Here is a 14,081-nt window from a genome sequence, read left to right on the forward strand (position 1 = left end):
CCCTCAATCTTTCCCGGCATCAGGGTCTTTTCTAATGAGTCAGTTCTTTGCATCAGGCGGCCAAAGTATTGGAGCTTTAGCTTCAGCATCAGTCCTTCCAATGAATATTCAGGACTGATTTCCTTTAGGATGGACTGGTTGGATCGCCTTGCAGTCCAAGGGACTCAAGAGTCTTCTCCAACACCACAGTTCAAAAGCATCAATTCTTCGGTGCTCAGCTTTCTTTATAGTCCAACTCTCACATCCATACATGACTACTGGTAAAACCACAGCTTTGACTAAACAGACCTTTGTTGGCAAAGTAATGTCTCTGCTTTTTAATATGCTGCCTAGGTTGGTCATAGCTATTCTTCCATGGAGCAAGCATCTTTTAATTTCATGGCTGCAGTCACCATCTGCAGTGATTTTGGAGCCCCCAAAAATAAAGTCTGTCACTGTTTCCATTGTATCCCCATCTATTTGCCATGAAGTGATGGGACTGGATGCCATGATCTTAGTTTTCTGAATGTTGACTTTAAGCCAGCCTATTCACCCTCCTCTCTCACTTTCATCAAGAGATTCTTTAGTTCCTCTTCACTTTCTTCCATTAGAGTGGTATCATGTGCATAATTTGAGGTTCTTGATACTTCTCCCAGCAGTCTTGATTCCAGCTTGTGACTCATCCAGCCCAGCGTTTCTCATGATGTACTCTGCATATAAGTTAAATAGGCAGGGTGACAATAGGCAGCCTTGACCATACTCCTTTCCCAGTTTTGAACTAGTCAGTAGTTCCATGTCCTTTTCTCTCCCAGGGCTACCACTGGAAGAAAGTTAGAACCCAAGGGAATCAGGTTTGGTATCAATTCCATCCCATGCTTTCAGCTCACAATCCAAAACAGTGACCAAGTAGTCACGTTCCTGAGATACATGGGATGATGTCTAGCTTGTTTAATTTAATCATTTCAGTTTCTTCTATACGAAAATACATCCTCCAGATGCTTGCATGCTCAGGCAGAGAAAACAAAGCAGAATTCCACATCCTGTACAGAAATCCACACCCGGAACTGAAATTCCATCTGACTTTGAGGATGGATGTGAATTTGTTTATCAGTTTCAAACTGTGTCAGTAAGAAGACATTTTAGAGTATTTTAAGAGTTTATGTTGTGTTGTTTTTTTTTTCTTCCCCCTTCCCAGGATAGTGAAACTAACAGAGGAGAATATGAAAAGAAGAGAAACACACGTGACCTTTCCCGGGAGATCTCAGAAGACAGTGATGTGTTTGGTACGTAACATGAAAATGAGAAGATGTGATTTCCTATGGTGATCGTGGGCAAACACATGCTCATTTGGAGAAGGTCTTAATTTTTTAATTACATGAGTGAACTGTGAATCCGTTCTCACTGTTAGAAGAGCAGGCTGTACAGAAACCTGGAGGCTAAGTCCCCTCCATCCACCTCCTGAGAACACCCTTGCATTCTCCACCCCCATGAGACTGCCCTGGCCACCCTCAGTACCCGTCTCCATCTTGCTTGTGCTCTTGGTTGGGTTTCACGTGCTGTTTTATGCCCACAGACACCAGAAATTTCCCAGGTTTCCCCTTGCTATGCGATGTTTCTCTGATCATTTATTTGATCAATTGGGTGTGGACATTAGAAGTGGTAACAGTGCACGTTAAAAATATCTAATGAGGAAGGGCAGTAGTCCCAGGGCCTGGACACGCTGGTGTTTATTTTAACTACCAAGAGTGACTCAGGAGGTGTTGGGAAATATGTTTTCTGTAAAAGTTTACTTACTCGTTGCCCTGGAGATGGAGGTTGCCTCTCACCCCGGGAGTGAACGGGCAGGTTCCCACCGATTTTTGTACATTCACTCTTGGGTCCCCCTCTGCTGCGTGATGGTGACCCTGGGTGACTCGCCCAGGGCCACAGGACAAGCTGGGGCTCGCGCAGACCTGCCCGTAGGTACCGCTCCTTTCTCCACGTGTTCCTATTCCTAGAGGCCAGCTCCTGGTGGCTCGCTTATCAAAACGGAGGGGCCATTCTCTGGCTGCTAAGACATACTTTAGCCACTGTCAGCCCTGCCTGCAGGTCTGCAGTCACAGAGCCAGGCCTCCCCACAGGGTCTGGCCAGGTCTCTGCTTATTTCTAAAAAGAGTCTCTTCACACTGCACTTGTCAGGCAGGAAAATCCACCCGAGTTTTTTTTATTTTGTTCCTGATCTATCTGCTGTTTTTTAAAAAAATCCTTTCTTTTTCTGTAATCCCATCCTATTGAGCAGCACACAAGAAGGATGGAACTAGACAGAGTACCACTGCCCACTTTCTCAGTATCTTAAGCTTCCATGAAAATCAACCCAAAGGCCCAGAGACGAAGCCCTGAGGATTAGCGTGGTGGAGTCAAGATAGGCAGGTGGGAGAGGAGCCACTGCTCTTTGCTGATTTCCATGGGGGTTTTCTTGGGGCCTGAACAGCCCAGCGCCTCTTGGTGGTGGGGTTTGCGCTCTATGGGGGGCAGAGGAAGTGGGGGGCAGCCTGCCTGGAGAGCAGCCTGCTTTCCTTAGGGTCTAGAGGGGGGCACAGTCTGTGAGTCTGTACAGAGCCTCTGAGTGTCAGTGACTTTAACACTAAAGCTGCCTGTAATCCTCTAGATTAAAAGGTGTCTTTAGTCTTCTATTCCAACTGCATACGTGTATAAACACATAAAAGAAAATGACAAAACAGAAATGTCCATTTTAGGTTCTACATATGAAGAAGAGCAAGTTTTTAGAGTTGTTTTGGCTAAGCTCACTTATTTTTAAAGTAAGCATCATCTTTATCATTATTCTCCAGATTAGCTGCTTTTAGGATTATTCGTAACAACATCAGCCTTTTCTTTTGCTATCAGCATGCCCACACACAGTTTTATTGATATATACATGTGTATAATGTATGTATGACATGAAAACAATCTATTATAAGCCTTTTCCTTAAGTTATAAATGTGTTATAATTCCTGAAGTACTTTGAAAGGTAGCCCTCTTTAACCTTCTCAGATCCATCTGCAATTTGGAGAGTTTTTTATTATCTAGAGTTGAATGTGAAAACCAATGGAAGCGCAAACATCCCAGTCCAAAGCTAGGTTTGCTTTTTACTGGGAAGAATCGGGCCATCAGCCAGCTTCTGCCTGTCTTGTCGACTGCGCGCGCCCGGTGACTTGAACAGTAAGACCAGCTCAAATATCTGCTGATCTGAGGTTCTGCTCACAGCCTGAGCTCTCAGCCCATCAGGGTGACTGGGGAGCAGTTCCCTGCTTGTCACCCTCAGGGCGAGAGCCGCTGTCACGGCTGAGTCACGGCTGGGGGAAGTGTGACCGCGGATGGGCTGGCCCGGGACAGGACCCCTCCCAGGCTTCCCTGCCTTGTGCTCCGCCGTCCTGGGTCAAGCAGATGTGGCCCTGCATGGCTGTCAGACATCTGCTTTTGAACTTCATATAACCTCCCGATCCGAATGCCTTCCTGGGGGTCCAAAGACACCCGGCCTGGAGGTGCGGAGTGATGAGGGAGAAAGAGGCTGAAATAATCTTGGCTATCAGTCTTGACTATCTACTCTTGGGGGAAGTATATGTGAATTCTTGTCAAATTTCTGAAGTGTATACAAATGTCATTCCAACGAAATCAGCAACTGGGTCTTTCCCTGACCAGACAGAAACTCCCTAAACACAAGAAGAAACTGTGCTCCCATGATTCTCCATGAGCCACGAGTCACCAGCAGCCCCTTAACCACGCTCCTCAGGCTCCTGGGCATCATTCTGTCCACGTGTCAGAGAACTCCGGGGTGGGTGAGGGGTGCGGAGAGGTCATCAGCCTTATCCTAACCCGAGTCTGCGGAATGCGTGTCCTCGGGGTCGCGGCGGAGGTCAAGGCAGCTCTGTGAGAGTCCTACTTAAAGGCCCGATGGAGAGTTTATAGGCTCTGACCGGTGCTGACCCCACACAGGTGCTGAGTGCCGGGCTCACATGCCTGAAGCCATGAGTTGCACAGCTCAAACCAGAGGGACTTCCTCCGTGTCTGGGGAACGCCTGCAGGCTTTCCTGGGCTCAGGCATGTCAGACTCTGTGACCCCATGGACTATAGCCTGCCAGGCTCCTCTGTCCATGGGATTCTCCAGGCAAGAATACTGAAGGGGGTTGCCATGCCCTCTCCAGGAGATCTTCCCGACCCAGGGATCGAACCTGGGTCCCCCGCATTTACCACTGTGCCACCTGGGAAGCCCCAGACTTACTCATCATTTACTTTTTCATTTCCTGGGAAATTTTTACTGAATGATTTAGATCTAAGTTAATAACTCATTGGCACGCTCTTGGAAATCTTTGTGTAATTTGTCTTTGGGCCACAGGTGGCTACACTTGGGACTGTTTTGCCTGGTCACCCAGAGAGGAAGAAACAGTTTAGGACTCAGTCACCCTATGAGAACCATGTGCTGCCTGGGCTTTGGGGAACCAGGGTGTTCTGCAGTGGGACAATTACCAGGCTTTTTCTGAACCTCATATCCACACACTTGGCACAAACTAGCCTTGTGGTTGGAAATCCAGGCAGGAAAGAAGGTAGACGCTCACCCAACCTCCTCCCCCAGCGCTCACTAGTCAGGGGGCTAAAGCAGGGCAGGTGGTTCAGCCGAGGTGGGCAGAAGACTTGGGTCTCCCTGACATGCCCAGAGGACAGAAGTCTCCAAGAGAGGGCAGCCCTGCTCTTTCCAGAGTGACCGTGGTCCCTTCTAGACATGCTGCTCGTCTCAGAGGTCAGAGCAGATGGAGTCCTGTCACACTGGATGGAGCTAGTGCAGCTCACAGAGTCATGGGATCCTGAGAACGCACCGAGTCAGGTCAGATAATGGAGGTAGAATTGTCCAGGTTCAATGTCTAGGGGGAAAGTACTCATATTAGAAACACCTGAGTATATGTATATAAGTATAAGGACTTCCCTGGTAGCTCAGCTGGTAAAGAATCCGCCTGCAATGCAGAAGACACAGGTTTGATCCCTGGGTCAGGAAGATCTCCTGGAGGAGGGCATGACAACCCACTCCAGTACTCTTGCCTAGAGAATCCCGTGGACAGGGGAACCTGGTGGGCTACAGTCCATGGGGTCACAAAGAGCTGGTCATGACTAAGCAACCAAGCACAGCACAGCACACAGAAGAAAAAAGCTACAAAGCATAGACATTGTGTATTACTGATAATATATATATTTTAAGTGGCATGCATGCCTGCTAAGTTGCTTCAGTTGTGTCCAACTCTCTGTGACCCATGGACTATAGCCCACCAGGCTCCTCTGTCCACGGGGTTCTCCAGGCAAGAATACTGAAGTGGATTGTCCTCCTCCAGGGGATCTTCCTGACCCAGGGATTGAACCCACATCTCTCACCTCTGCTGCACTGGCAGGCGGGTCCTTTACCACTATTTCAAGTGGATAGAAGTATATATACACACATATGTGTAATATATATGTATATATGTGTGTTTTTATTTTACAAGGCCAGAGTTAATTTACTCTGAGAAAGCACACAAAGAAATGAAACATAAAAAAATCAGACGGAGATGAAGTAAGGCCCCACGTACATTTCTTGACTGTACAGCAGTTGCTACAGTTGAATTTGACATTTAACCTAGAGCTTCCCAGCTGCCTGATGGAAGTGAGACCTCGTCAGCTTCTCCTTTTACACAGGAGGCGGCGTCGACTCCCCGCCCCCACCTTTTAGCCGCGTGTTTGGGGCAGTGTCCGTCCTCATCTGTCTGTGTGTCGGCCTCCTCGCCAGCGCGTGGAGATGACAACAGAGCCACCGCGAGTGAGAAACGAGCTGACGCCCGGGGCTTGCAGGTCCCCCCACCCCGTCTGCCGCAGTGACAGCTGTTGTTTTCAGACAGACGTCTGCGTGTGCTCCTCAAAGGAAGCAGAGCTGTAGTTAGCACACTGCGAGGGTGTTTTCCTGTTTAAACTGTTATCGCAGGCGATCAGGTGGCAGTCAGTGACCTCAAGGTATTTTTACGGCGTGTAGGTGATTCGTTTCACATGCAAATAGTGATCAGCTGGATAATGAGTTTCCTTTTCGGCTCAAGCTGCCCTTGGTGCCAGAGCCCACAGCCGCTCAGCTTCAGGGAGCAGAAGCGGGCTCCCCACTGGACGGGGAGGACTTGTGGGCTCTGTGCAGCCCGAGATAACACCCAGCCGTTTGTCTACTCTGCCGCAGACAGATATTGCCCTAAGAATTTTCATGTAGCATTAAAAAAAATGTTGCACTTTTTTTTTTAATTTCCAAGAACCTTCCACAAGGAAATCTTTTTGATATGCTATTTAAGTGATATTTAATATATTATGATGATTGGATTGAGTTACAAAATCCATAAGTAGTGGGCATTACTGATCTGAAATTCTGTGTCAGTTCAGTAACGAATGCAGGTGAGGGAGCCTACTCTTTCCTGCCCAGCAGACTCAGCTCAGTCCCTCCCAGACAGCATCTGTGTCCTTCAGAAACAATCACTGCACAACCTCTTCCCCGAAATATTTGAGGGCAGCCTTAATGAGCTGCTGACTATGAGCCTGACTATGACTTCGTATCTAGACAAGCGATAGAATCAGTATCCTGTGAGTGCATCTCTGGGGTAGATAAAAACCACAGAATCAAAGTCACAAGTGAAGAGAAGAGTGAAGAAGAGTGAAGAAGAAAATTGAAGAAGAAAAGAAGTGAAGAGAACTCGAAGGAATGTTAGAAATCATCCTGTCCACCCACTCACTGTGTCCATAAGAGTCTGACTGCCCGGACAGGGAAGACAGAGGTGGAGCGAGACACAGGATGGCAGCCCAGGGACCCGCCCTGCTCTGAGCCCCACCAGGAGAACAGGGGCTTGTCCGGGATGGTCCTTAGGGAAAGAGGCACCACTCATTTGACAGATTTGTTAGAGCAGTGAAACATCATAGGTTATCACTTCTCTGTGCATTTGACTGAATATGATGATACCTTGTGTCTTTAAAGTACTCAGTTGTGTTCAATTCTTTGCAACCCCACGGACTGTCGCCGGCCAAGCTCCTCTGGCCATGGAATTCTCCAGGCAAGGATATTGGAGCGGGTTGCCATGCCCTCCTTCAAGGAATCTTCCCAACCCAGAGATCAAACCAGGGTCTCCTGCACTGCCAGGCGGATTCTCTACCGCTGAGCCACCTGGGGGAGAAGGCCATGGCACCCCACTCCAGTCCTCTTGCCTAGAAAATCCCATGGACGCAGGAGCCTGGTGGATTGCAGTCCATGGGGTCGGGAAGAATCGGACGGGACTGAGCGACTTCACTTTCACTTTTCACTTTCATGCATTGGAGAAGGAAATGGCAACCCACTCCATTGTTCTTGCCTGGAGAATCCCAGGGACGGCGGAGCCTAGAGGGCTGCGGTCTAAGGGGTCACACAGAGTCGGATGCAACTGAAGTGACTTAGCAGCCGCAGCAGAGCCACCTGGGAAGCCCTGTTTTAAGTACATTTCTCCTTGTAGTTCCCAGGCAGTCCTCTGGGGGCACTCTCCCCATTCTCAGTTGTGTTTATTTCTGGCTGAGGCCCCCCATTGGAAAAGACCCTGATGCTGGGAAAGATTGAAGGCGGGAGAAGGGGATGGCAGAGGCTGAGATGGCTGGATGGCATCACCAATGCAATGGACATGAGCGTGAGTAAACTCCGGGAGTTGGTGATGGACAGGGAGGCCTGTCGTGCTGCGGTCCATGGGGTCACAAACAGTCGGACACGACTGAGCGACTGAACTGAACTGAGGCCCGCAGCTCCCAGAGGTGCTCGGGTGACGCCCTCAAGGTGAGCGGAGTTTTGTTTTCTGTCTGTAGGGTGTCAGGTCTGCTCCGCCGCCTCCACCCAAGCTGCTGGACCGATGTCCTGGCCTCTGGGATCATCTTGTTTCTTGAGTGAGGCTGCATCACCTGGCAGCTGGGAGTGTGGAGCAGACCTCTGGGCGGGGGGCTCAGCCTCTATGCGCTCCGGTTACCGTGTGGAAGGGACTCTGAGCACCTCAGAGCTCCAGGCTGTCGTGAGGGGTCATCAAAGTTAAACAGTCCGAAAGAGGCCAGGTCGGTGCCCAGGGCAGATGCTGAGCCAGGCAGGCAGTGGCCCTCAGCCCGTCCATCCGGGCAGCCTGCCTGAAGCCCCCATGACCTTTAACTAGTCCACATAAAAACGTGATATTCAATCACATGTATAGTATTTAAATTAAATGGGTGTGGCTGTGTGTTGGCTCTCTGTTTCTGGGTTTTCTGCTCTGAGCCTCGTTTTCCTAAAGATGAAGTAGATCATCAGAGGAAAACAACAGAAGAGAAAGGGGCGTCTAGCGATAACTCACCGAGGTCTCCAGGAGTCTGAGCACCAACTTGTTCCTTTGTCCCTTTCCTGCGAGGACAGGGTGGGCCATGTTGCTGTTGTGTTCTCTGCTGAGAGTGCTGGCCTACAGCCTCCAGCATCCGCATAAGTTTGTCTTGCTTACTCACCGTGCTGGGTGTAAGTCACTCAGTCGTGTCTGACTCTTTGCAACCCTATGGACCATAGCCCGCCAGGCTCCTCCGTCCATGGGATCCTCCAGGCAAGAGGATTTCCATGCTCCTCCTGGAGTGGGCTTCCATGCCCTCCTCCAGGGGATCTTCCCCACCCAGGGATCGAAGCTGTATCTCTTGTGTCTCCTGCATTAGCAACAGGTTCTTTACCACTAGCACCACGTGGGAAGCACTTACTGGCTGGCCAGCACTGACTTGGCACCTGTCAGGGCACGTGGTCCAGGCTGCCAGCACGCTCACCTGGATCCCTCCAGGAGCCCGACCTCCATCCTCAGCGCGCCCCTCTGAGCTCATCACCCCTGCTCGCAGCCCTCCAGACTCCCCATACCCCTGGGGCCCTGCAGGCCGGCACTCCCTGCCCCACCCCGACCTACTCCTGGCTCCTGGGGCTCAGGGCCTTTGCCCGGGCAGCCCTTCCCCAGGCCTCCGCACCCAGGTGACCAGCCCCCTCAGAAGAGGGCGGCACGGGGACGGGGGCTGTGCCAGCCCCGGAAACGAGCCCTCAGCCCTCAGAGCTCAGTGTCATCACTTGAGCTGTGTCACAGCCCACCGAGGGCAGGCTCCCTGTCTGCAGTGACTCGGGGGCGGCGGGCAGCTTCCACCTGAGGGCTGGGACCCAGGGCCATGTCCCTGAGGGGACAGCGCCCTTCACGGGTACTGAGGGTCCGTAAGCCTGCCCTGGCTGCAACCCTCCAGTGGGGGTTGGCATCTCATGTGTCATCTGCCTCCCAGAGCCCAACCGGTGGCCCTCGGAAGAGCTCGGTCACCTGGTGGATGACGGAGGGGTGGGTGGGACCTGGGACCCCGCCCCCCGCCCCTCCTCTCTCTAAGGCACCTTTGCAAACTGCGGCTTTTCACCAAGGACTCCGCAGCCAGTGTGACCGCCCGCCTGAGCCCTTTACACCTGAGGCTTTCTGCCTGTGGTGGGTGGCGGCTGAGCGAGTGGCCTCCGAGGTGGGCCGGGGTGTGGGCAGGGCCGGGGGGACTGGACGTGGACGGGGCCGGGGGGCCTGGACGTGGGAGGGGCCAGGGGGACTGGACGTGGGCGGGGCCGGGGGGCCTGGATGTGGGCGGGGCCGGGGTGACTGAACGTGGGAGGGGCCGGGGTCCTGGACGTGAGAGGGGGCGGGGGGACTGGACGTGGGCGGGGCCGGGAGGCCTGGATGTGGGCGGAGCCGGGGGGCAGGTGACTGCCTGTTTGCTGGGATGTCCGAGCACGCCCCCTGGGGACCCGCAGCGCCATGCCCCCCGTGCCGACTGTGGTCCAGGCGGGAGTGAGGCCCCCTGTGCCCCGCGGCGAGCTGTCGGGGCCTCGGCCCGCACCAGTGGTCAGATGGGCAGAGGCCCGCGGCCGGCTGCCCGGGCGCTCCCCCGCTGGCCCTGGCTTGTGGAATAGCATGTGCTGCTCAGAGTCACTTGAGGCCATCAGACTCACAAAAGGACAACGGAACCATTTCCAGAACAAAAGGGGACACAGGCCACACTGGCACAAATAGCCGCTGTGAGGGGCTGGCGGGTAGACGGCCCCGCATCCAGCCGAGGTCGGGGGGCCTCAGAAGCCCCGCACCTCCTTGTGGCCCCTTTCCCCTCATCCACACCACTCTTGTGACTGGTGATCCTGGTGGGTCTCGGGTCCCTACCTCAAAAGTACCCACGTTTGGTTTCCATCAGGAAAAGGGATCATGTCCAATCGCCACCTCAAGCTGACCTGAACTCGCAACGTGGCCTCGGGAGCTGGCATGTGGCTGGGGCGCTGTCGCCTCCGGTTCTGGGGTTAACTGGAGACCCACCTCCTCAAGGCCGAGTTACCGGCAGGGCAGGGCGAGTTCGCCTCTCTGGGCGGGCGGTCCTCCTCCCACCAGTTCGGGAGGTGGCCGTGGCCTTGTCTGTTCTTATTCCCGTGTGGGAAGGGCTCCGTGTCCTCCAGGAATCTCTGAGGGGTGGGTCCGCCTTCCCTCTTTCCCACGAAGGCTGTTATGCTCAGTTCAGTCGCTGGGTCCTGTTGGACTCTTTTTGACTCCATGGACTGTAGTCCCCCAGGCTCCTCTGTCCATGGCATCCTCCAGGCAAGAGTACTGGGTAGCCATTCCCTTCTCTAGGGGATCTTCCCGACCCAGGGTTGGAATTCGCATCTCTTATGTCTCCTGCACTGGGGAGAAGGGTGGTGGGTGCTCGCACACACTTTCGCAGGAGTGGCTGTTTTGCTCGCGCACAAGCGCGGTTCCATCTCTGCAAACGTTCAGGAGGAGCCGTTACACCAGCCTCACTAGCAGACAGCTCCGAGGCCCCTAGACACCAAGCGACCCTGGATTTTTATTTCATATAAATGAAGTATGATATTTAGGAGATACACACACATTATCATCTGTAGTTAACGTGCAATCTGGCCCAGCAAATTGAATGTGCAGATCACTAAGTATTTTGAACATTTTGTTAACAGCGTGTATCAATAAAGTGCTGTATGTCCCTGACACGAATGTTAGATCTGTGCGCAGGCTGGCCACAGACTCCTGCTTCAACTTTGCTGCTGGATTTTCCAAGCAGTACCTTCCTGCCCCATGCACTTTTAGTAACGTGTTCTGTTGCTACCTCAGAACAAATATGTTTCAGTCCTTGCAGTTGTTGGGGAACGTGGGTCTCCTGTTTCCTACATGTCACCCACTTGCCATCACTCAAGCAATTTCTCTCTTTGTGCTTTTTCTAATAGAAAAAGAGATTAAATTCATGAGAGTAATTTTTTAAGCTGACAGTTGCCTTGCTACAGAAGAAGGAATGTATTGAAAAGTATGGGATTTTGTGATTGTTTATCCCAGTGATCCTAGTCCTTGTGGGAACACTCTAACCTGCAGAGGTTGGCAGAAGTGACCCCAGAGGTCAGTGGTCGTGGTGCAGGCGCTTTCTGTTAGGAAACCTGTCTTTTAAATGTCTCCATGGGGTGGCTGTCCTCAAGCCTCGCTGCTAGCTTGCTGTAGTCAGATACTGCCAAAACTGATCAGTTAATGCCGTGATCAGGGTTGCCTTGTCCGTGGTCTCTGCTGTTTGTGTGGAGGTTGGGGAGGCCAGGCCAGGGCCCTCTGTCTGCCTGCTGCTCTCAGAGACTGCTTTATCCCCACCTGTCACCTGTTTCCTCCAGCCATGGCTGTGTTCCTTCTCTAATGAGAAAGAATAAGCAGATTAACTCCCGACACGTGAGCTGATTACTTAGAAAGCATGATTGTAATATATCAAGAGCATATCCATCCACTGATCAATATATCCAGAGGTATCTTGTTACAAAAGGCATCCTTTAACCTTGGGAGTGTGTGTGAACACCTACACACCTACAGACACACACACATACACACACACAGAAGATGACAACAACAGCAACAAAAACACAACCATCATAACCACTGTTGTTAAGGAAACAGACATTTCCATTTCTTCGAAGCATATTTATTTAAAAAGAAAAAATTACAACTCTCTTTAATGAATGTTTTTCTTCTCTTCTTTTAGTTTAACTTGATTTTAGCATTTCAGATCTGATCTTGTCTATTGACACATCACATAATCCCGGGGTTTCCTAAGGTGTGAGCAAGAACCCCCTCAGTGGAGATGCTGCAGGCCGGGTGGGGAGGTGAGCACAGCGCAGCGGTAGGGAGGCCGCCCCCCACTCCAGGGAGGGTCCCAAGCAGGGGCCTGGTCTCTATGGGGGGCTCCATGAGTCCTGGGGTCTCACTGAGCCATCCCTGCAGTGTCAGACCAACATGACCATTACTAGGTGTGGCCTCCGAGCAGCCTGGTGCCAGGAGGCCGTGCACGGCACGGGGCTGGTGGCTGGATGCTGCGAGCAGGGTTCTCGGGGGGTGGGGGGCCGGCGCTTGGAGCGCAGTAGAAAGGGGAGTCTGCACACAGTTTTTGTTTGGCCTTTGGCTCATCAGCAGTGGGTGGGCGCCGAGGTCTCCTCTGTCCTTGAGGATCAGAGAGGCCAGCCCTGAGGGATGCCACAGGTCCGTGACAAGGCTGTGGAGCTGCCGGCCACAGGTGTGGAGGAGCCGTGAGGGCAGGGCTGGCCCTGGCTCCTCGCACTTGCCTTTCCAGACGTTCCCTGGGTCACAGCTCCTCACTCTGGGGCCTCACAGAACCACGTCCCAGGATCTTGCCTCCCTCTCTGCATCCTCCAGTTGCCCTCTCTGTTGGCCCCCTGGGCATTGCCCCAGGTCAGCGAGGTGCTGGCCCTGCGACGTCCACGGGGCCAAGGGGCGGGCAACTTGTCCTGAGGGGTCTGGGGCGGCTCATCAAGGTGAAGAGCCTGAAATACCTCCGTCACCTCGACTTGAAACTGGGCAGCATAGCAGGTACCGTTGGCATCTGCTGGTGTCCAGGGAGGGGACTCACACCCTGGCGGGGTGGGGTTTTCATGGGGAGGGGACTCACACCCTGGCGGGGTGGGGTTTTCATGGGGAGGGGACTCACATCCTGGCAGGGTGGGGTTTTCATGGGGAGGGGACTCACACCCTTAATGGAGTGGGGTTTTCATGGGGAGGGGACTCACACCCTGGCGGGGTGGGGTTTTCATGGGGAGGGGACTCACACCCTGGCAGGGTGGGGTTTTCATGGGGAGGGGACTCACACCCTGGCGCGATGGGACTTGCAGGGCCACAAGGGTGGCGCGAGGAGCGGCAGAGCCGGGGATTCAGAAGCTCGGACGCGCCTGATGCCAGCAGTGCCAGGCAGTGGTGGGAGTCAGGGTCAGGGAACGTTCGGGTGGTGACTGGGCAGCGTCCAGACCCGGGAGCCCACAGGAATGGCGCTGGTTGACCTGAGGGATCCTTGGCCCAAATGTCTGGGTGTGACAGTGACGCAGGTTAACACAGGGTCTAGACAGATGTGGACAGATCAGCCCCCAGGGGATCCGAGTCCCTCCTCCCTCTGCTGAGGTCCCCCTGGAAACTGCTCGGATGAGCTCACACCCCTCACACCACAGCACGGGCAGCAGCTCAGTGCTCACCAGGTACAGAGCATTCACAGGGATTAAACGCTTCGTCCCTAGCAGCCACTTTCTAAGGATGACATTTCATGCACTGCATTTAGACACATGTAGAGATTCAGGCCAGAAGGGACATTGCAGCCTGCTCCAGACCTGCTTGAGCAGTGCTGGCCTGGGTGACCACAGGTGAGCAAGGGTGCTGGCCTGGGTGGCCACAAGTGATGAGATTGCTGGCCTGGGTGACCACAGGTGATGAGGATGCTGGGTGATCACAGGTGAGCGTGGGTGCTGGCTTGGGTGATCACAGGTGATGAGGATGCTGGGTGATCACAGGTGAGCGTGGGTGCTGGCCTGGGTGACCACAGGTGAGCGTGGGTGCTGGCCTGGGTGATCACAGGTGATGAGGATGCTGGGTGACCACAGGTGATGAGATGCTGGGTGATCACAGGTGATGAGATGCTGGGTGGCCACAGGTGAGCGAGGTAATGACAGCACCTTGCTCCCTAGGACTCGCCTCCCTGCCTGGCAGGTTGCACTGTTCATTGTTCTTCCGACTCCTCAGAAA

The 14,081-nt window shown here is 53.2% G+C and overlaps 1 protein-coding gene across 4 annotated transcripts in view; it reads left to right on the plus strand.

Moving 5' to 3' along the window:
• LOC122684861 (myelin basic protein) overlaps positions 1 to 14,081 on the plus strand; it is a 102,402-nt gene that overhangs the window by 40,884 nt on the left and 47,437 nt on the right. For all 4 annotated transcript variants that reach the window (XM_043889314.1, XM_043889313.1, XM_043889312.1 and 1 more), the window contains exon 3: positions 1,175 to 1,262. In XM_043889314.1, coding sequence (XP_043745249.1) covers positions 1,175 to 1,262 — 88 coding nt within the window. The remainder of the gene's footprint in view (positions 1 to 1,174; positions 1,263 to 14,081) is intronic.

The sequence above is a fragment of the Cervus elaphus genome, chromosome 27 (assembly GCF_910594005.1).
Source record: "Cervus elaphus chromosome 27, mCerEla1.1, whole genome shotgun sequence".
Lineage (NCBI taxonomy): Eukaryota > Metazoa > Chordata > Mammalia > Artiodactyla > Cervidae > Cervus > Cervus elaphus.